This window comes from Sardina pilchardus, chromosome 9 (genome assembly GCF_963854185.1).
Source record: "Sardina pilchardus chromosome 9, fSarPil1.1, whole genome shotgun sequence".
NCBI lineage: Eukaryota > Metazoa > Chordata > Actinopteri > Clupeiformes > Clupeidae > Sardina > Sardina pilchardus.
Window position 1 is genome coordinate 6344318 of NC_085002.1, and position 24320 is coordinate 6368637.

Genomic DNA, 24320 nt, shown 5'->3' on the forward strand with positions numbered 1-24320 from the left:
GCTTACCTCCCCATCACCAACATGCATTTGTCATCTGAAAAGTTGCATCACCGGTCATAGTTGACTCATAGCAATCCTCATTAAAACAAACAAACAAACAAACAAACAAAACAGTGTCAGGCGGTAGAAACTGCTCAGCGTGATTACCACTGGTGAATATAATTTAAAACGCTTCGGATAAGAGGGCCGAACCATAGCGGAATTACCCTGTCTCCAGCGCAGTACTTTTCCACTCGAAAACAGCACATTGAGTCATTCACTTTGGCATTGCGGATAAACTAAACCAAGTCAGCTGAGTGGTCACTGGTATGTCGCTGCTCATTAATGAGTCTTGCTGTGTGTAGTCTTAAGAATAAGTTTGTTTACAAACCATAATGGTAATTTGGGTTTCCTCTTTGCGCGCAAATAAAAGTTCACGAAAAAGCCCAGTTTGTTAAATTGGCTATTATGGGCTTCTCACATGGTAAAATAATCCGCAGTAGCCCAGTTAATAGTAGCCTAAAGCAATTTGTGGAACAACGCGGTAACTAACTCGGCCAACGTAAGTAAAACAGTTAGGCCCAACTTTATTAGTTTCTCTGTAGTTCGTTCAATTACAGTCCCAGGTCAAGGCGGTAGCCTATTCCACACATAAATATATATAAAACAAGTATATTCTATTTTTTTCAAAGCCTTTTATGCCCAAACACTGACCTACCTGAAATGGATCTAGACACTTGAGCTGCGTTTACATGAGTTGAATGACAGATAAGCCATACACGACCTTCCCCCATTCGAAGTAAAGTAGCTGTGGCAGTTAACCTGCTACTGAAAACACCTGACGTGCCAGCAGCACCTGAAAAGCAGACCAGAGTCAAGGAGTCATGTTTTGTATTCTCAACACTGGATGGGGGCTACAGCATTTGTGGCAGGGCAGGAAGCTCTAGGCAACGCTGGTGTATAGGCTATGCAGAATTGTTTCTGTATGAGTCAAGGACAAGACTTGACTGGCAAAAGGACAACTAGCCTACAGGCCACTTCCTTTTAGAGTCCATTTTCAGTAATAAAAAAGTACGGATAAGTAGGTGTGGTCGGTCACAGGTCAAGTATCATCACTGTTGAGCTGCCTGACAGAGTCGATACATCAAACAAAGAAAGTTTATTTTCATTTTAATATTTTTGTTGATCACAATGACACATTATCAAAAAATCAGTTAAACAAAAATAAAAAGGATACGAAGATGGAAAGACAAACACTTGACAAGACGACCATGTGAGGGATATTTACAGCTTCCTGCAAAAACAGCATTTTTAAGACCATTCTCATTCTGCTGTCCACAAAAGCCAAACTCCTACACAGTTGAATTCATGCTTAAATTGCTATCCAGCAGCTACTGTTACAGCAAATCTAAAAAAATAGCATTTAACTTTAAGCAAAATCTAAATTAAGAACCTATTTTCTTTTGCTAATGCAACAACGTTGTTGGTAAAATTGTTCATCCTAGGTGAGTTGAAAGTATGTCTTAACCAGGCAGCATTTGCATTTTTTTTTTCCTCCAAAGGAAAAACAGTGTGTAAAAATCCACTTTGGATTGAAATAGTAATCAAAATATCTCTTTACAGTTTGATTATTTTAATGTTGACATATTACATTGAATCACATTCATTTTAATTGTACAAGCCTTTACGATTCAAAAGGTGTAAAGAACTGAAAATAGCATTCACCAGAGGGCATGCCTGATTTGTTTGGAGAAGGGGAGTAAAGGGGGAGGTTGATAAAATGGCAATATTACTAAAGGAGCTTTCTGCAAAGTGACATGGCAATGCTTCAACCAATAGAATAATAATTAATAAGTTAATTGACTGTCATCCTCCCTCATTCTGTCACTCACTCACTCTACTCTCTGTCTCCCCCTGTGCCCATGTTTAACCTCAGTGGCAAATGTGAACTGTTTCCCTTTCACCATTCCCAAATGAAACATACAAGAAGCAGACTGTCACCGCATACCCACATATATATGTCGATATATATAGATATATATATATGTATGTACATACACAGAAATACATACATAGAGGAAATGTAAATACTGTATACAAAGAAAACAAACTGCAATTTCTCTGCTTTTTGAAACGTTTAGACAAAACATCAATGATAACACTTCCACTTTTTATCTTTTGTCTTTTGTTATTTTCATGGCAAGGATAGAAACATATGCAAGTGTCCACTTGCACATGGTGGTCTTACTGTTTATTACATTCATACTCTGAGGGGGAAAATACAGCAATGAGAGCGAGCCACTAGTCCCGAGTGAAGTCTGTCTTCTTCTATGGGCTTTGCTCTCATCCAAATTTGGCACACAGAATCATCAGTGTACATTACAATCAACCAGGTTTGCCAAAGAGTTGTTTTGACCAGCACTCACTCAACCGCAAGTAACAATCAAGATAATACAGCTCTTGATTGAACAATTTGCTGATGGATTCTTTTTTTTTCTTCAATAAAACTGATTTATGTTGGGTTAAAATCAACTTCTCTGTGGACAAGAGAAATTCACGCTATTTTATATAAAGAAGCTGACCTATTGATTGCTTTGAAGAGTCTGAAGTACAAACTAGTCTTCTAATGGGATGCTAATTATAGGTATGCAACAATTGATGATGCTGCTAGGACATAGACACAATGGTAGGCACTGGCAGCTTCTGGTAATGTTCTGAGGAAGCATCCCCAGCATAAAAACAATGGTTCCCACCAAGAAACCTACAATCTATGCATATCAAAAGAAAAAATGTCAGGACATCACAAATGGCAAATTATAAAATGTTAAGTAAAAGCAGTTGATGATCATCTAAAATGTTTTTTTTTCTCTCTGATGTAAACCTTCAAAAACATTCAGTATTCAAGTGAAACCTACAATACTAGTGTAAACACACACATTAAGAAAATGTAGCCTACTCTGGTTCTTATGGATTCATACAGATTTCGACATTCAGTAATGCCATAAGTGCCCAAAACAGTATTTGGCAATAATCACTAATATGGCACAGTTGAGTCACTTACTGTAAAAGTGTAAATATAGTATTCTTCAGAAATGGATTCAGATCATGTGGTCTATTCTTTCCAAATCATGCTTAACTGAAGCACAACAAAATATATCTATCAACACAAAAAGCCTGAGTGAAGACAGTGATGATTCAGACATGTGTGATTCAGACGAATTTCAACGCTGCACAACCAATTTTACATTGCTACGGCAACCTGGCTCCAGTCTGATTAACTCTCATTGGCCATTATTGCAAAATGTAAACACTCTTTAAAACATACTATACCATAAAAAATATATGTTTAGAAATGAATATACCCCCTCAGAAAAGTGGCAAAATATTTTTCTTCTCTTCAAGCTTATATATTTCTAAGTCAACAGGTTAGCAGTGCGCATCCTCTGCATTATTAACGTGGCCTTATTGTCATGTAAAGCATGGCTTAATATGCAAAATGTTATTCGAATCGGAGGCCAGAATCACATGAAACTCTACTCAGGTGTAGGTAGGTTAGACACATTTATGACATTCTGCGCACACTAAAGCCCTTTAGTGAATCTGGCTTTAGCCGTCAATTTGAAACAAAAAAAAAAAACTTAAAATAAGTTGAAGTGCAAGCTATGCATCACTATTGTGTGACAATGAGGCAAACCAGTTCTTTGATGTGATAAAAGGTTTGGACATGATGACAAGGACATCATACCTTATGCTCTAGACTTTCATATTCTATCTCTTCTATCGAGTGCTCCTGTAACAGGTATAGCCTGTTATATAGCCACGAGCATGTTGTGAAAGGAAAGCCGAGCAACATGATCCTATGACCAGAAGTTGGTCAATGCCTATGACCAGAAGTTGGTCAATGCCTATGACCAGACCAAGTTGACTGCTAAAGGAAGTGCCCAGTTAGAATGGACTGAGCTGCATTTATGTTGTGGAAGTTATTATTAGCCCTCGGGTTAAATTTTCCCTTAATGTAACATAAATTATATCCTTTATGTTTATTTTAGCAACTTCAAATTTGGCACTATACATCGACAATATGTGAGAGAAAAATCTCCTCCATACATGCTGTATATTTTCTGAGCAAACATTCAGCTCCGCTGGTAGGCTATCTATCTATGATGTTGACACAAGTGAAACTTTGGTCTCCAGATTGTCTGGATTACAATCACAATGGAGCTTGATGCTGTTCAAAAGTTAACGTCATAAATAAATAAACAAGTCGTTACACAAATAAATAATAAATACATCTGTCCTGTCAAGTAAAAAAAACTTAATGGAATGATTTTAAATACCCTCCCATCCCATCCCTGTAATAGATGATATTTCAAGAGGTCATTTCTAAGGGGATGTCAATCACTTCTTATAAACATATCAAACACTGGCAGTGTCTTATCAAGTCTTACTATGCTATACTTCTCAGAGGATATGTTCTCTTTCTTATACAGTATATACATGAGCCATCTTTGTTTCCTTGTTTACAATCTAAGCAGCATTATCTCTGAAGGTTTAAGCCTGAAGGTTTGAGCTTTTAGCAAGGCATGATCACAGTATGGCACATCCTGCATTTTAGGACTCTAGACAAAAACAGTCCTTGCTCTTCACGGGATAAGTAAAAATACTCCATGGCCAAACTCTTTTGAACATCACCAAAGTCATAAGACTTATGTACCTTGACAGAACAAAGTACTGTCATACTCAACCTGATGCAACCTACATTAAATATGCATTACATAATCAGTAAGTCCAAGAAATCAATTACTCATGTTGCTCCCATATTATGAAACAAAAACTAATGTGGCCATCCACTAATCCAGCACACCAAAGTAAATTTAGTCTTATAGTGGTGTGTGAGGAGGTTTCATTACAATTGTGGAAGATAATGTGCAATTTCTAATTTCTGTCTTGAAGGCAGATGGCACTAATCCAGAGGCCTACCCAGAGAACCATGTTAACGAGTTCACTTCGCGTTAATGCTTCGTTCACTGAATTCATATTCAGTGCACCTAAAACTGTTCACTAAAATGAATTCAGTACATGCTCTCTGAGATGATTGTAATTCAGTCCAGACTGAGGTACACAGAATAAGGATTCTGCTACATCCTGCTAATTATGGTACTGAAGAGGATATATTTTGATTCTGTACTTATTTTTGAGTGAAAAATTGTAAACACTGTCCTCAAGAAGCTGAACAAAGTCTTAAATAAATGGAGTTGGGAGATTCTCAGCTTTGAACTAACCATTCAGTAGAATATTAATTCCCTAAGACAGGACTTTTAAACTATTTTAAAAAACAAAACTAAGAACAAATCCTTCCCAGTCGTGCTACATTATCTCATCCAGTAGTGTTCAACAAGGGCCCTTTGTGTATCCTTGTTTATCATGAAGGTGTGGTGGAAGAGGTATTGAACATGAGAAAAAAAACTAAACTGCTCCATGGCGACAATGCACAGACATTAGTGTTGGAGCGCTTTGAGTTGACCTTTAGTAGCCGCCTTACTCACGCCCTCCCTCTCCTCCCAGTCCTACAGAGGCAGGTCAGTGCTATTGTGGCGAGTCTTTCGCGAGGTTCCATCATCCCGCGGCAGGGCTTTTTGCAGGTTGGACATGGCCGCCGTCTTCTTCAGGTCGATGACGGCGTAGAACTCGCTGCGGCGCGGCGGGGGTGGGCCCGAGGCCGACGCTGCCATGCCTCTCTTGTGCGCCAGCGAGCGCGACACAGGGCCCACGCCAGCTGCCCCGGCCCCGTGCCCCTGACAGACCGATGAGGACTCGCCATCCAAGTCCACCTGGATGTAGTTGAGTCGGGATGGCGGTGGTGGCATGTGACCGTGTTCACAGCTGCCTCTCCCGCCCCTGGCGCTGCCCCCTCCTCCTCCTCCTCCTCCTCCTCCAGACCTTCGCCGGAGATGGGGGAAGCCAAAGACCCGGCCGCCCCTCTCGGCCTGGCAGGGCCTCTGCGGGTGGGGGGGCAGGTGGGGGGGGCAGGCGTGGCGCGGCGGCGCAGGGATCTGCATCTGGTCGGTGTTCACGTAGTTCTGCAGGGCGTCGCGGTGGACCCCGGCCTCCTGTTGGTGGTAGCCGTTGGGCGTGCCAGGCCCCTCGGAGAACTCGTACTCGTCAAAGTCCTCCTCGTCCTCCTCTTCCTCGTACTCCTCCTCCTCCTCCTCCTCCTCCTCTTCCTCCTCGTCCTCGTCCTGCTCCTCGTCGTCCTCCTCCTCGTGCCGCTGCAGCGCCCGGTACTCCCACACGGGCGGCAGCGACGGCAGGTTCTCGTAGTTGAGCAGCGCCGTCCTCCGGTGGCCGCCGCCGCGCTCGCAGCTGTAGCTCTGCGGGGGCAGCGGGTGGGGCAGCGAGGCGGAGGACGGGTGCGCGTGCGCCACCAGGGGCAGCGAGTGCGGGTGCATGTCGCCCGTGCTGCTGCTGCTGCTGGAGCCCAGCGACTGGGACACGCTGCTGGGGCTGAGGCGCTGGCGCCGGCCGGCGGCGGCGGCGGCGGCGGCGGCGGAGCTCAGCGAGCCGCGCAGCCCGTTGATGTTCTCGTAGGTGAGCTGGCTGGGCGGCACGGGGCAGCCGTCCGGGTGCATGTGCATCAGGTGGTGGTGGTGGTAGTGGTGGTACGAGTGGTTGTTGCACACGTGCGGCGGGAGCTCCTCGCCCTCCGTGCCTGAGCTGGTCTCGGCCCCGCCGCCGCCGCCGCCGCCACCACTGCCGCCGCGCATGACGTGAGGGGGCAGCTGGTGAGAGTGGCGCTGCTGCTGGTCCCGCTCCAGCAGGTGGCGCTGGGCGGGCGTCGGCCCCAGCATGAACTTCACCTCCTGGGAGCCCGGCTGCAGGAAGACCTGAGGGTCTTTGTGGTCATCCAGCGGCCCGCAGCAGTGCATGCCGGCTGGGCCTGTGGGGGGGCCAACACATCCGCCGCCTTCTTGAAAAGAGCCGGGCCTCACCTCAGGCAGGGAGTGCACACAGTGTCTGCTGGAGAGCTCGCCATCCACATTAACAGTATTCACATAGGTGTGAGCCTTAAAACAGAACACACACAAAAAAAGACATTGTTGCAAGAAATGTTCAAATAGTTACACTGCTCAAGGCAGAGGCCCCAAAAAGGATGTGTCTGAACACATTGACTTGTACTTGTGCATATTTGAAACATAATGGTGATTACTACTACTGTTATGTTATGACTCCAACTGAGACAGACTGAAACCGATGATTCAGAACATAAAACAGGAAGTGAACACAGAAGTAGAAAGTTACAAGAACATGTTAGCCATAAATAACAAAATGTTGAAGCCAGGTCTTAAAAAAGGGCATTATGGTTACATGTCTATTTATATGACAGAGGCTGTATAGTATTTATAGTGTGCAATCTTATGGGAGAATAAACAAATCTACCTACAACGAGCAAACACATTTTTGTTTATGTTTAAGAAGATGCACTTCACTGTCACTTGTTGGCAGCCTATGCTTATCAAATTTGGATCTGTTAGGAGAGGAAACCCTTGCTTTCCCTGAGGTTGAGGCTCACAGTCCAGGCTGCACACAATCCAAATAGAGCACCAACTGTGTATTCAGTGGAAAGTTCCATTGGAAACTGTACACACATTAGTTCTGTGCATGTGTGGATTGTCCACAACATACTGTTTCTGGGTTACTTGCGATTGTTGTTACGATTGGTTCCACATGGTGACATGCAATGAGGAAACCATGCAAATATTTAGAATCAAGCTTGTGGGGCGTGATTTTCCCATGAATTTGGATGCAGGCTGCATTAGTGATTGACGCATATTTTATTGTGTCAGTCTCTCTCAGTTTAGACAGGCTTAAACAGGCTATCTTGACACTGTCATGCTATAGTTATTTCTACTGAAGTTAAGAAATTCAGGAAAGAGTTTAAGCTGTTTGTGTTTAAGACTCCAACAGTCTGTGTGCTGTGGACATCTTAGAGCCAGATACCTGCAAACACCGTCAGAGTCTTGTAAAGTCTGTGCCTTGGCAGGTTGAAGCCGTTTTGGTGCCACCAACAGTACATTGGGCTGGTCAGAATGTTTTGTCTCATCAGTGCAAAATTCACCACTCACTGAGAATGTAAGAAGTGCCACTCACTAAGAATGTAACACCAATCAGACAAACCATGGATAAGTGTCACTGACTATTTCTGGTGGACTGTCTTATGGGAACTGGAAAACACCCAACCTATGATTCATCTAGTGAGTCCAGGAATAAGCTCAAAAGACATGACACCCTATCATTGTCCTACATGCACATATTTAAGTCCCAAAGAACCATATATCTTTCATCTGATTCAAAAGACCTCTTTCATTCTGGACGTTTTCACACATTAGTGGATCTCCTCTCACATGATTACCTGATCATCTAAACCCATGAGGCTGTGTCTGTGGTCGTCATTGAGAGAGGGCTGGGATGAGTCACCGCTGATTGAGTAGCCTGGATATCCATTGGGAAAGCCCTGAACTGGGAATGCTGGAGCTAAAACGACAACGGGGCAGATTCACAAAGAAAGATTTAGTATTCAAATGCTTTCAGGACATCAACACAAATACATACACTATATTGCCAAAAGTATTGGGTCACCTGCCTCAACTTAAATTACATCCCCTTCTTAAGCCATAGGGTTTAATATGACGCCGGTCCACTATTTGCAGCTATGGTCTCATAGTTCCAGTGAAAGGAACTCAGAAAAAATAATTTACCAAGAATGTTTTGGCAGTTCCATGCTCTCAACTTTGTGGGAACAGTTTGGGGATGGGCACTTCCTGTTCCAACCGGACTGTACACCATTGCACAAAGCAAGGTCTTCAAAGACATGGATGACAGTTTGGTGTGGATGAACTTGACTGGCCTACACAGAGTCCTGACCTCAACCCAACAGAACACCTTTGGGATGAATGAGAGTGGAGACTGAGAGCCAGTCTCCTCGTCCAACATCAGTCCAACACTTCAGGCAGAATGGTCAAAAAATCCCATAAAGACACCTAAACATTGTGGAAAGCCTTCCCAAAAGAATTGAAGCTGTTGCAGCTGTAAAGGATGGACCAACGTCATATTAAACCCTATGGATTAGGAATGGGATGTCACATAAATTCATATGCGAGTCAAGGCAAGTGACCCAATACTTTTGGCAATATAGTGTATCATAAGCCAACATCTTGTTATTCATAGCTTCAAAACACCTGTTTGTTTTTTTGTGTAAATTGTAAATCCAAGGTAAAATCATAGTGAAATGAAATAAGCTGCCACTTACTGTTGGGTGTTTGTGGTGTTCGTGACATGTCTATCTCAGGTGTGTGTGCTGGCCGGGTCATTAGCATCGGCTCCTCCACCACGTTGATGCTGTTGCACTGCATGAGCTCCTGCAGTAGGTTGAAGATCTCCTCTGCACGAGAGCATTTGAATGCAAAGATTCCTGTGAAGAGACCAGACATCAACTTGAAACATTCTAAACTGCCATCCACACTTTTTGCAACAAAAATAGTAAAGAGATCTCAAAATTCCATCAAACGTATACATATGAGTGTGATATTTCAGGCCTCAAATTTGCTGAGAGGATGTCTGGGGGGGGAAAGAATTTTAAGTCCGCAGACACAAATTCAAGTCTTGCTGTGGTATTCCACCTATCAGGGTGCATGTCGCCATCTAGAGATGAAATCTTTTGATAGCAGCCTACTTACAGTATGTGTAACTGTAAGTAGAACAAATGTACAAATGATTCCTGTGAGCTTGTTTCTATGGAGGAATCTCGTCATTACCAGGCATGGGAATTTCTTGCTTTGAAAGTATTTTGAGTTGATACTGTATCTCTGTTTTGTCTTCAACAGAAAAACCTTCAACTAACCCATTAAATAGTGCTTTATAGTATTTCCAAAACCAGAACCGACAGCCACGGCTATTCATCAACTTGAAATAATGTGTAAAACCATTTTGTAGTACTATGTTATCACTAATTATGTAATAACATAGTATGTGATTAAGACTGTGTACTGTAGTCTAATTTGAAAGGCATTTTCTGCTGAGTCACACCTTTTGCACAAAAGCAACATTTTATTTTGTCATAATTTATAGATGAAGCAGTTCCAGGTCTGTTCCATGTGCTAGGTAAGGGCATCCAATAAGTCCTAACAGTGCAAACCGGAGGGCCAGTAGAGGGCTCTTGCTTCACCCTGAAGGGATTTATTTTTCCTGGTAATGACCGGCGTTCTATACTTTATCCTGCTTATGGTGCATATTTTACTGTAGAACATTGAGATATCCCATTCAAGTCAATGTAGCATTCTACCAACATTGTGTAGAGCCGGATAATAATCATAGTTATACAATGTATAGATGTGTGGCAGTTCCCAGACAGGGAATCAGCGTACTTCAGAATAAAAATCCCAAATCCTCTTTGTGACAGATTGAAATAGTCCCTGACAATTGATCTGACCAATTGATTTTGACCAATAAAACAGCAAAAAAGATGGGATTGAAGACGAGATGCAGTATCCAAGTACCCTGAGAAGATGTAGATCATACATCATAGGGATACCTGTTCACAGCACTGGGTAGAAAAATGTAAAAAATCTGAAAGAATCTGTTTCTATGTGTCCGGGGCTGCCTGAGAGGGACAGGGTCCAAATGCCCAACTGAAGTTAAATCTGATTGGCTGGTGAGGACGGTGAGGATCCTACCCATCACCATGCTTACACTCGAGGGTTACCTGTATGCATGCAGAATATGATGTCAGGTTTTGCTATGGTTTTCCATTAAAAGCACATTTGTCGTAATCATTTATGTTAATTATATAGACTGTTGTCCAAAATAATCACTTGTAATCACAAAATGAAAAGTAGCTAAATGGTTAAACTGACACAGAGAAAGGAAGAGCACAAGTGAGTATGATCTCAAGAGTGAAGAAACCTGAAATCTGCTTAGACCAACTGTATGTGAAAGTCGTAGAATTACAATGGAACCATAGGCTAGCGCCTACCACTTCTCAATGAGACGTGGTCTGGCAACCAAACGGTCATTCGTTCCGTTCATTGGGCGCCACTAATGTCTATCAAATGCGTCTGTGCATAGCTCACCATCGTCTTGCTTTCCCCCCTATTCCGTGATTGGTCCCTTATCTCAGGCAAAAATTAGGGCGGTACTTTCCAGACTGCCTTAGCAGCGTGAATGAAATTGCGCACAAGGCAGCATGGGAACACCCAGGCTATAGAGCCATGGTAGCCTATAGCACAAAGGCATACTCAGGCAATGTTGCACACCCAAGATTTTGAACATTTGCTCAACTTTGGCCACAATATTTGGACTTGTTTTCTATATCAGTGCACAGATTTATGTTCACCTGATTACAGTTATGGTTGTAATTTATTACAGTCAAGTTCTATCTGTTTGGCGAATTATTTTAAGCCACGAAGCGGTAGCTAAGTCATTGCTAAAGAGACATTCTTCTTGTGTTCATGCTGTGTTGTAACTGATCGTACCTTCCAGTTGTCCACTGCATTTAGTAATAGTATAGTAGTACAGTAGTAATAAGTATAATAGTATACAGTAATAGGCTAGTAAATATCCATTTTTTTTTTATCAAACATACCGGTAATTAAAAAGCCATTTTGCATATTTCGACTAATCATCACAAATTAAGGGTATGGATTGCCCCACTTATGTTTGGGTGACATTTTATGATTAGTTAATCAAGATTCAGTAGTTCAATAGTAGATATTAAGGCAACATGAAAAACCATAAATGTGACCATTCACAGCGAAATCAGTCGTTTTGCGCACATCGTTATTTTGAGTAAATCAACAATAACAAACTTCCGGGTTTAAATGTTGAATTTCACGTTTTCACATAATTCGGCTGTATACAGTCTACAGTTTCATATCGTGAACGCATTTCACTGAAAAACCTACGTTTTGACTGTTAAACCCGGCGAAGATTCAACAAATTTGCTGTCATTCCCGTTGTGCACGCGCTGCTTAAACAGGTGATTTCTCCTCTTCTGGCATATCATGACAGGAGAACCATGTCAACTTTGGATGCGGTTATCTTAGCGATAGTTTGTGTAATACCCTCGATATACATATCGTTGGAAAGCTTAGTTTATGGCTGTTCACGTGAGCACAATAACTTAATTTACTACATTTTACCAAAACGACTGGTTCCGCTTTACAGGGTCACAAATCAGCTGTTATCAAGGCAAAATTCCACTGAGTTACCTACAGAGTTTCATGATGGTGAACGGTCTCTAAAGAATCCTTTGGATATAGCTGAAAAATGTAATGATTTTTTTGTCAATATTGGGCAGGAATTGGGCAATAAAATCTCTGATTGCAATGGAAGTCCCTTGGAATTTATTCCAAAGATATATCAAAGGATTTCTTCCTTTAAGCCTCTTGACCTTGAGGAAATAAGTGAAATAACTGATAAGTTAAAAACTTCACTTGATAGATAAGGTTACCTTGGCCCAAACTAATAATGAATTAATTTGTAGCATTTATATAGACTTGTCAAAAGCATTTGATACCGTTCATCATTCTATTTTGTTGGAAAAACTACATAAATATGGCTTTCGTGATCTTTCACTTAAGTGGTTAAGGAATTATTTATTGAATTGTAAACAGTTTGTTTGTGTAAAGGGTTGCAATTCTATGACTGGATTACCCTGTGGTGTTCCACAGGGTTCTATCTTGGGACCTTTATTATTTCTTATTTATATTAATGATTTGGCAAATGTTTCTAACCTTTCCTGTTATGTTTGCAGATGACACTACCTTGATTCTTTCACATTCCAAATTTGATGTTCTATGAAAGCGGCTAATGCTGGCTTATCTGCATTTGCCACTTGGTTCAAATTAAAGATTTTAAATCTTTAAATCTTAAAAAAAATCTAATCTTATTATTTTTGGAGGTAGAAAACTATAACCTAATGACATTTGTAAAATTAAAATTGAGTCTACAGAGATACCACAAGTTACATCCACCAGATGATGAAACCTTAAAAAGGAAGGATCAAGTAGACTGGGTTAGCAACAAAGTAAATAAATAAATTGGGATAATTAGGAGGGTTAGTCATCTTGTCTCCAGAAATGGCCTCCTCACTCTTTATTATAGTTTAATTTAACCATACCTTTCATATTGTAACTTAGTGTGGGCAAGTACTTTTCCTTGTACTCTTCACAAATTGCTGGTCCTCCAAAAGCGTTTTGTCAGAATTGCAACCTGTTTTGAATGGCGTGCTGCATCTACTCTTTTATTTAAAGAACTTTCGGTGGCCTTTCGAACGTCTACCTTCACTTTCACGCCATCCACTTAAACTTTCCTACTTGTTAGATTTGATAAATCTTCCATAGCCTACGTGCACAAGTAAGCGTAGTTTCAGTAGAACTACTGCTCTTCATTATCTTCCTGCTTGTTGACATTATGCATTGTATTATTTCATCAACGCTAAACGTTGGATTCCTTTTAAAATCAGTTAACTTCATTCAAATGCGCTTCTGATTGAAGTGTCGTTCAGTTGTTGTTGTGTGGAAAACGGCGCAGATTACCCAACGAATTTCAGAATTGGTAAATAGGACGTAAACTGAAGTATCATAGCGTGTGCTTTCTGCGTGTTGGCCTTGGCGCAAACAACGTTACAATCGCTAATCTACGTACATCTGGCCCTCTGACTTCTTAACAAGTGCTTAATAAAAAAAATTATAATAATAAATAAATAAAATCAAAATCGAAATTCTATTCCTTTCAGGTCTAGAGTTATGCAATGTAAATTCTGGTCATGTTTATGTTAATTACGTGAATAATATAACAAAAATGCCAATGCAGACTCAAAGCACAATATGTTCATTTCCATATTAAAATATGCTAAATTAAAATTGCATTTAGACAAGGTGAACTTCTCCCTACCATACAATGTAGAAAGGGATGCTACAAGGACAGGAATTCAAACACATGGTCACATGGTTCACTGACCTGCATTTCATATTTTTCTAGCAATGACTAGCTTCTTTTGTCAGCGTCTTTTGCTCTGTGAACTTGCATAGGCAAACTTCCTCACAACAATCTTGTTAGGCTGGTTTTCATTATAGGGCTATAATGCAATTCTATTCAGAATGTGAGATTGATATTGCTCCATTGGGACGTAATTATGGGGCATGTTTCAACCGATATGCATTTGTAGCCACAGGGTTTCATTTGCGAACACAATCAACCTAAGCGTGCTCAGATGACCTGATAGACGAGGAGCAATGTCAGACCGAACCTATGGACCAAACTTACTGACCTCAAATGTTGTGGGCTGGGGGGGGGGGGGGGGGGGGGGCGTGAGAGAGCTCAGCGGGTGCACGAGACCTCTCCGGGTTAGGCTGGAGTTATACTTGCTGTTAGAACAAACGTGGCCATGTGCCATTGTTTACTCTCATGATTGCCCCCAGCTTTGATGTCGATAATGCATCTTACAGTCACCTTTTTTGCCATGACCGCCCCCTACTTTCTTATCAGTATTGCATCTCGTGGACGCGTAGTGTTAATTTTGTCACCTATTTTTAATTTAGTCATAGTCTTAGTCTTGTGACGAAATGTTCTTTTTAGTCTTAGTCATATTTAGTCATTCAAATATAATTTTTGTCAGTCTAGTTTTAGTCGACTAAAAGTCTCATAATTTTAGTCTTGTTTTAGTCAAAAGAAAACTCAAGGTATCTTAGTCAAGTTTTAGTCAAAACATTTTAGTCTTTTTATATAACAAGATACTTTTGAATAGGCTACTATTTCAGTCAAATAGTGTTTCAGCTATGTGTTTCACACATCTCAATTTTCCCCCAATAATGTCCAGAGCAGACCCAAAGTAGGCCTACGAATGTTTTACTCCGCTACACTAGATGGCACTATGCGCCTAAACGCAGTCCCATATAGGGATGGGTATTGATAAGTTTTTATCAATATCGATGGCATTATCGATTCTGCCTATCAATCCAATTCCTTATAAATTTTCTTATCGATTCCCAAAAAATGTAGGTGCACCCACATTTTTCATTGCATCGCCTTTAACGCCAAAAGGTCACCTTTTATCGCTCTCCTTTCATATAATATGAATGATTTTTTAACAATAAGGCGTAGAAAAAGCTTGTCTTTATTTAAAACACAATAAGGAATATATTCTTTATAAAGAATTATAAAGATGTATATAGCCTACAGTATATATAATATAATATAATTCTTTATATATTCTAATCTATACTACTGACATTTCTGATATTCATGACATTCATGACAATTCATATTACAACCATAGACCTAAAAGAAATTTACAAAAAGATTACAACTCTGCCTCTTTAATTCAGCTGTCGGCTTGAAGCCTCAAATTGTAAACAAAGTAGCATAGTTGGCTAGCTTATTATAGTCTACTGGTTGGACTGTTCAGTTTCCCCACGTGTGTTTAAGTTGCAAGGTAGGCTAATACTTTTTCTCCTTGGGACAGGCCCTTTTGAGTCTTAGTTGGAAAACATTGATCAGTCAACTTGAATGCAAGAGTTTGAATCAAATTTGTGCAGTAGCCTACGCTATGATGCTAACCGAAATTTATTATAATGTAGCTAGTAGTTCTATGCGTCATTGCTTTCACGATTGTGAATGTGCATGTCATTGAGCGCGCACGAGAGGGAGAGGGAGAGAGAGCGGACCAAGGGGGTTACTTACTTCTATACAGTTTGGCAAAGTTGGACGCATAGTCTACGATTAAAACGTGTGAAGGAAACGTATGCTTTCACCCAGCAGCGTCAGATGCACCAGTGCGACCTAGAATTATTTTCAGGCACACATTTTGGGCGCATATGCACTCTGGAGCCCTAGACCGGGCAACGTTAGCACCCCTCCGTAGGCTGTCGAACACATGACACTCTTGGAGCTTAATCCCATGCTTCACGGACAAATGTTTTAACATATTGCTGGTATTACTACCCTTACACGATAACAATATATATACTACACTGGTTGCAGACGGCAGAATTTTCATCACGTTTAGTGAAATGGAGCCAGGCTTTGGATCTCTTCCTCCTCTCGGGGTTGACTTGTAGTATGAGTCGTCGCAGCCACAGGGTTACAGCAACAGCTCGTAGCTAGCCTACAGGAAAGCTGCTGCCCATTAATTCATTTGGACTATTCTGAATGCTTAACAGGTAGCATAGATATCTGTCTTCTCATTTTGTAGATGAGAACGAAGAGAGATTTTATCTTAGTTTTTCAATCATGCAAAACATTTTACTCTCGTCTTTTTTCGCCAACAGTAATGCATCTTGTCTTAGTCTCGAAAAAAAAAGGTCGTTGACGAACATATTAAGTCTCGTCTCGTCTGACGAAATTAACACTATGGACGCGTCATGTTCGCTTGCGACGATGTGCACGACCGACGCACAAAACGACCGCAAAATACGCGAGGCATCCATGATGCGAAAACTAACGCATTGTCTGCAGTAAGTGTAACCCTGACTTTAGAGGCATTTTAGGCCAGATAGTGCAATATCAGCAGTGAATAATAAATGCCTCAGAAATACACTCATATCTGCCGATGGTTCAGCTTATTTGGGATCGTAAAACCTGTTCTGCATCTCACAGCCTCTGATAAAGGATGTAATACACGTGACATGTTATGTAATCCAGCCCAATCAATGTGTTGTCAAAGATTTAAAAGCCCACCCACGTTACATGGATCGACTGTTTCCCATCGCCTCCGTAGATTGAACGTTTGAATAATGACTGAGCCATACTCGTTCGCGCACAAAGTTAACGCTAGTAAAGAAATGAATGAATACTTTCGAAACTAGAAAAGCATTCCAAGAGCACCGAGACCTCCGCCAAGCGCCTCCTGGATCCAAACGGTGATGTAATCGTTTATTGGGTTATTTTGGATCTTTCCTAGATATTCCCTCGAAATCCATCCATAACTTTTTGAGTTATCTTACTAACAGGTAGACAGACAAACAAACAGAAAAACCCCGATGAAAACATAACCTCCAACCTTAGCGGAGGTAACTGGCTGGTGACCCAATACTTTTGGCAATATAGCATATGTTCAATTTCTTTTTAAACTTTTCATTCTTTTCTTTCAAATGTAAATGACAAGGCTATACAGTGGGTACGGGTTGAGAATGCACCTTCTCCCGCGGGACTCCCGAAGAGATCCCGCAGTGCGTCAAGCCGATTTTTTTCGAGGCTAAGGCAATGTACCCAAACAACCACCAGGTGGCAGAAAGTTTCAACTGCATTTAATGATGAAGACCGCATATCCGTCAATAGTCGACTCCTTAATCTCACTGAATCATTAAAATGAAGGTGATGACTGGCGAAATTATTCAAACGACACTTCAATGAACCATTGTTGAAATGAATGAAAATGGTTATAGAAATCGCCTACAGCCAGCGTTATAAGAAATATATAAGTAATAGTTAAAGTCTTCTTCCGTATTAAACAGATAGCCTACGGGACGCTCTTTGTTCCGTAGGCTATTTTAAGGAACTAGCCTACTCAATGCACACACACTGGGTAAACTGGCGCGCTACAAACATTAAAATGTCAAATCATATGTAGGCTATTTCTCTTTGTCGCCATGATATTGGGGGAAACGCGGAGAGGCGAGATGGTCAGTCCTCGTATTTGTTCTTCGCGTTTCGTTATAAGAAATATATAAGTAATAGTTAAAGTCTTCTTCTGTATTAAACAGATAGCCTACGGGACGCTCTTTGTTCCGTATTTTAAGGAACTGCTCAATTCACACACACTGGGTAAACTGGCGCGCTACAAACATTAAAATGTCAAATCATATTTATTTCTCTTTGTCGCCATGATATTGGGGGAAACGCGGAGAGGCGAGATGGTCAGTCCTCGTATTTTTTCTTCGCGTTTCGTTATAAGAAATATATAAGTAATAGTTAAAGTCTTCTTCTGTATTAAACAGATAGCCTACGGGACGCTCTTTGTTCCGTATTTTAAGGAACTACTCAATGCACACACACTGGGTAAACTGGCGCGCTACAAACATTAAAATGTCAAATCATATTTATTTCTTTGTCGCCATGGTAGGCCTATTGGGGGAAACGCGGAGAGGCGAGATGGTCAGTCCTCGTATTTTTTCTTCGCGTTTCGTCATAAGAATATATAAGTAATAGTTAAAGTCTTCTTCTGTATTCTCTGCCACATTCGACAACAACATTCAAGTTCCTTCTCAGCACGATGACGTGACTTTGCTTGCTGTTGGCCCAGATTAGAACAACATGCTCGAATTCACCAACAGAGTCGCGGCAACGTTGGTAGATACCAGTGATGCGCGGGTACGTGTCTGAACGCCCCGCCCCGCCCCGCCCCGCCGCTTACAACTAACCCGACCGCAACTCGGACCGCAAAAAAAAAATATTGAAATACAGGACCCGACCCGCTTCCCGACCCGCTTATTGTAAAAAGTAGCCTAGTCTAACTTAGTCGTAGCGTCATTGAGCTATGCAAAATTGGTATCTCATATGCATGTAAAACAATAATATAGCCTATATTGCCTAATTATATATAGCCTATAATTGCTCAGAATTTGGGAAACATGCATTTAGTCTACCTTTTTTTTGTTCCGTGTCAGCATTCATCCAAAAATGTGGCTGTTTGACTCAACATTGAACATAATTAGCCTAGGATTTTCCTATACAAATTCTGTTTCAGCCGTTCCTCACATGAATGCCTTGAAGCTCTCCCAAGCATGAAATGCAGGCATAGAATATTATTAAGAAACTCTTTATTAACGTCTTCATCAATGGACCAAAAGTCCATTGCTCCGCGATTATAAATTGCAGCGAGATGAAACCTTTATTGCACGACGTGGGGAAGAGCAGACGTGGGGCTTTCCAACGAGCCACTAGGCCTATAAGTTGCGCAAGGACGCACATATTGCATGCTCATACCAATTGTAGGCTATATGCCTTGATGACATTAAATTAAGAAATATTTCCTGATTTGGGAAACTTTTAGTTTATTTTTCTTTCCATAATACCATTCGATCTTGCTGGAAATTATCAGACTTGAGAAACACGCATTGCATCGGCAACTTCGCTGCTCAGTAGACGATTCTGCCACTTTCTGTAGAGGCCAGCAGTTCGAGATAAAAGCTGCAGATCATAGACAGAGAAAGCATATGCTCTGAGAACAGAACACAACTGCATGTCAAGTGTAGCCGAGGGTCTGTCTACGCAGAAACAACAAGTGCATTTCTACATGTTCGTGACAAAATGTGGGGGATAGAATCGCGTTTCAGTGGGAATGCTGCAACTTAGCCTATGTCTTTTTCTTCTAAAGACAATTATGTACGACATAAATGACAATTTATTTTTTTTACCGACCCGACCAAACATGACCCGCATATCATTAAAAATATTTTTTCTTGACCCATAACCGCGGTCGCCCGCTCGATTTGGATCAGCCCGCGCATCACTGGTAGATACGGATGCCTGCTCTTCAGAGCCATCACCACAAAGGAGCACTAGAGCCTGGTGCAAAACCACCAACTGGGATGGATCGAAGGGCAAGCAAGCACTGCCACACAACGTCAAGACCTTTGTCAACACTAAGCAGAAAGTTTCCTACGATGGGGAGAAGTGGCCGCAAGGACTGCATCGATAAGATCAACGAATGCCTTCGCAAGCCCCGAAACCCTGGCGATACATTTTCTTTCCTTTAATTCAATAAAACATTGTTTATCTGAAGAACTTTTCCGAGGTTGTCTTGTCTACCAAATCCTAAACTTAAATAGAGTAAACATTTTATCTTATGAAAAAACTCTTAGGGGGAACAGTTAGGCAGCCCTTCCTCCATTATCGTAGTAGGACTATAGGCAATTTATTAGAGGGGTCAAAAAAAACTAATAAAGTAGGCTAGACTAAATGTGTCACTTTAGTGATTGGCTCTTTCAAATGCAAATTAGGTGGATGGGCTTTTGAATGGGCCTGCTGCAGGTGAGAGGACAAATCCTACGAATTTATTGTTTTTAGAAAGTGCCATTATCATTGCCATATTCTCTTAAAACATAGGCTATATATTTGAAAACGAGTTGATTAAAGGCTTCTAAAGGTGTCTCTATAATATGATAAAAGCAGAGATTGAGATGTGTGTTTGGAACAGTTTTTCAAATCCCCCGGGGGTATTTAGACTCCAGGGTGTTAAGCACTCATTCACAACTGTCCCATCGCTAAATGCTCTCTTGTGTTGCGTGATCACACAAGTATACCTGTCGTAGTGTGCTTTTAATTTGATATGCCTAATTATTATCTCCGCCATGGATATAGGATGAACAAAGTCTATGGATTTGCTATCCAGTAGCCTAATAATTAGGCTATGTGCCACGTCCGATTTCGCAAGTGGTGTAGTAGGCTACATTTAAAAACAGACAGCCGCCTGTGAGATCCATTTCATGAAGAGCATTATTGTCTTGTGCGATCATTCCCCCTCCCCCACACTCGTCTAACCAGTTCACTACATTATAGCCTATAGCCTATGCGGCACTGAGGACGACACTTGAGCCCGACACTATGTCAATGTAAAAATGTGTGTGAGTGCGCGCTGAACCACGAATTAACATATTAACTTTTCTTTTCAGCAGACATCGCAAACATAAAAAGAATCTCAAAACAGGAAATCTTTCATTTCTTTTAATAAATCGATTCATTTTGTTATGACGGGTTCCGGAGAGGTTCTTCGACTGGGTTTCGAACCCCGGTCGCTGGCGTACGATGCCTATGCTTCAACCACATGCGCCACAACTGGATATGAAATTCGAAATGCTTTATTCGGCCTATGTAGGCCTACTTGAACGTCGCCGTAGCCTACTTGAACGTCGCCGGTTAAAATGAACAAGCCTCCGTTTTAAAATAGCTTAGGCCTACACATTTCTAAGTATTCCTAGCATGTAAATGTTGCCAAAATGTCCATCTTGTCCATCTCTTTCGTCTTCGCCTTGACGTTGACAATAATAGGGTAGAGTGGGGGAAAATGCCCCTGTGAGGTAAAACGCCCCCCGCCTGTTTCTCCCATAATAATCACTAGATGCAGTCAAGTTATATTTGTACTGTTGCCCTGCATCCCATTGACTACGGGGACACACATATATCCACTGTGAAGTTTACGCTCGCGACATAGTTGAAGGAAGACTGATTTTATAGTAAAATGTCGTAATTTTCCGTGGTCAGTTAAGGAGTGTAGGCTATGTTAGTTTAGTTAATGTGTACTTGGCTGCTGGTAAGCCTAATCTATGAATTAAATATAGTATCTTACAATTCATTTATTGCTTAACAGCTTGTCGGTTGATTTGGCTATTAATGTATGAAGCAAATCGTTTTTTTAGGAGAGGGCATTTTACCCCACCCATGGGGGGCATTTTGCCCCACTGCTGGGGTAAAACGCCCACTTTGTATACATTTTATTTTTGTTAAAAATCTAAAGAAATATAAAGTCTAGGAAGTTTTCATAGTTGGTTTATAATTAATGTCATTGCCACTTATAACCATGATAATAATTCAGAACATATTTAGCTTTTGTTTTCACAGTAAGGCCACATTTTCCTTAAGGGGAGCGTTTTCCCCCACTCTACCCTAGCCTATTCACGGAAATGCGGTCTTGTAACCGTAGCCTAATGAATTCATGAATTAATCTAAGGTTGCCTTTCGAGTAGCCTATTTCAGGTTGAATTGAAGGCTATTTCCTTCTGATAGGCCTATAGGTTTCTAAAACCATTTTCATTCATTTCAACAATGGTTTATTGAAACGTCGTTTGATTAATTTCGCCAGTCATCACTTTCATTTTAAGGATATAGGATGAACAAAGTCTATGGATTTGCTATCCAGTAGGCTAATAGCCTAATTAGGCTATGTGCCACGTCCGATTTCGCAAGTGGTGTAGTAGGCTACATTTAAAAACAGACAGCCGCCTGTGAGATCCATTTCATGAAGAGCATTATTGTCTTGTGCGATCATTCCCCCTCCCCCACACTCGTCTAACCAGGTCACTACATTATAGCCTATATGCGGCACTGAGGACGACACGACACTTGAGCCCGACACTATGTCAATGTAAAAATGTGTGTGAGTGCGCGCTGAACCACGAATTAACATATTAACTTTTCTTTTCAGCAGACATCGCAAACATAAAAAGAATCTCAAAACAGGATGTCTTTCGTTTCTTTTAATAAATCGATGCATTTTCTTTTGATGAGTTCCGGAGAGGTTCTTCGACTATAGGTTTCGAACCCCGGTCGCTGGCATACGATACCTATGCATCAACCACTTGCGCCACAGCTGGATGTGAACTTCAATAGGCTTTATTCGGGAAATGTAGGCTACTTGAAACGTCGCCGGTTAAAATGAACAAGCCTCCGTTTTAAAATAGCTTACACATTTCTAAGTATTCCTAGCATGTAAATGTTGCCAAAATGTCCATCTTGTCCATCTCTTTCGTCTTCGCCTTGACGTTGACAATAATAGCCTATTCACGGAAATGCGGTCTTGTAACCGTAATGAATTCATGAATTAATCTAAGGTTGCCTTTCGAGTAGCCTATTTCAGGTTGAATTGAAGGAAATAGTCCTTCTGATAGGCCTATAGGTTTCTAAAACCATTTTCATTCATTTCAACAATGGTTTATTGAAACGTCGTTTGATTAATTTCGCCAATCACTTTCATTTTAATGATTAAATGAGACGGATATGCGGAGCATTTCTCTCCCTCTCCGTTGACCAAAACGTTGCTCTGGCATCTCTGCTGGACTGACTGAGTTATAGGCTACGTCGAGTGAGAGAGCTGTGAGGTAGGCTGTAAACATTCGAAAACTCGGGCGGTCTATGTTGCCCCCTTGCGGTTGCAGTTTTCCCGATGCTTCGGGAGTCCCGATGTGCGGGAATGAAAGGAGCATTCTCAACCCGTACCATCTGTAGGTGGATACACTGTGCACCGCACTGCCTTTTTTTTTTTAAGTATATTTTTTTGAGCGTTTTATGCCTTTATTGATAGTGAAAGTAGAGAATGACAGGAAGCGAATAGGAGAGAGAGCAGGGATGGATCCGGAAAGGACCACGGGGCGGGAATCGAACCCGGGTTGCCGGCGTGCGATGCAGGTGCCCCAGCCAGTTGCGCCACAGCTGGGGCCGCACTACCTTTTAAATGTGTTTTTCTGAATGAATATACATCAACTAAGCCGTGGAAGAAGTATTTTTCGTTGATCACGCAGTACAGAGCTAGCACGAGCAATAGCTATGGGTAATAGCTACAGCCCCGCAAATAGTGGGTTGGCATAGGGCAAAGAGCCACACGCTTTCAAACTCACATTTTTAATCCACTAACATTGCTCAAAACAGCGCCAAACCTTGTCAGCAGCTTGCTCTAGGTCTCTACACATAAAACGAAGCACCAATCAGTCTGTAAACTTTGGAATAGTTTGTATACACTTAGAATCAGTTCGAGACCGCAACCCAATCTGAACCACAGAAATGTCACGCAAGATCTTACACTTTAATCCATAGGGTTTAATATGACGTCGGTCCACCCTTTGCACCTTTGGGATGAATTAGTGCGCAGACTGAGAGCCAGTCTCCTCGTTCAACTTCAGTATGTGACCTCACCAGTGCGCTTCTGAAAGAATGGTCAAAAATTCCCACTCCTAACACACTCCTAAACCTTGTGGGAAGCCTTCCCAGAAGAGTTGAAGCTGTTAAAGCTGCCAAAAGTGGACCAACGTCATAATAAACCCTATGGATTAAGAATAGGATGTGACTGAAGTTTATGTGGGGGTCAAGGCAGGTGACCCAATACTTTTGGCAATATAGTGTACATTTACAAATGCTTTGGCAAAAAATAACGGCCTTCTTCAAGTCTGAAGAAGGGTGTTAGCCCGAAAAGTAACTTGATTAAAAACAGTTACAACATGGAGCTCAGTGTGCGGACTCAGCTTTGTTTGTTTAAAAAAAATATCAAGTAAACAATGGCCTCCTCAGCAGGGGTTTATGTTTAATTAAACACTTTGCAAAGTTTTGTCTCGGTTGAGCTTAACTCTGATCTCTTCAAGCACATACCAAATACCAGTGAAACAAAGCCAATATAAAAAAAAATCTTACAACCTTTGAGTCCATCAAAATCTGGCTGTAGTGTTCTGAACCCCCCTAAGCTGAGAAATGCAACACTGACTATACATTTGTTCTTCAAGATCTTCAAGATCATCAAATGACAATTACTGGACTGAATCATTCTGTGTGATTAAAAAAATGGAACAAAACCTCTTGTA

At 41.3% G+C, this 24320-nt stretch overlaps 2 protein-coding genes across 5 annotated transcripts in view; both read right to left on the reverse strand.

Moving 5' to 3' along the window:
* The window catches only part of LOC134092522 (sodium- and chloride-dependent GABA transporter 2-like), a 36703-nt gene extending 35858 nt beyond the window's left edge, over nt 1-845 (reverse strand). The window contains exon 1 of one of the 4 annotated variants that reach the window (XM_062545428.1): nt 698-845. The gene's annotated coding sequence lies outside the window, so the exon portion shown is untranslated. Of the gene's footprint in view, nt 1-6; nt 127-206; nt 242-697 lie in introns of those variants that run through there. The other 3 variants (XM_062545424.1, XM_062545429.1, XM_062545425.1) reach the window with 3 other exon arrangements.
* Nucleotides 846-1133: 288 nt separating this feature from the next.
* frs3 (fibroblast growth factor receptor substrate 3) overlaps nt 1134-24320 on the reverse strand; it is a 28758-nt gene continuing 5571 nt past the window's right edge. The window contains exons 5-7 of the mRNA XM_062544928.1: nt 9287-9448; nt 8390-8511; nt 1134-7043 (exon numbers count right to left, since the gene is read on the reverse strand). Coding sequence (XP_062400912.1) covers nt 5547-7043; nt 8390-8511; nt 9287-9448 — 1781 coding nt within the window. The 3' untranslated portion in view covers nt 1134-5546. The remainder of the gene's footprint in view (nt 7044-8389; nt 8512-9286; nt 9449-24320) is intronic.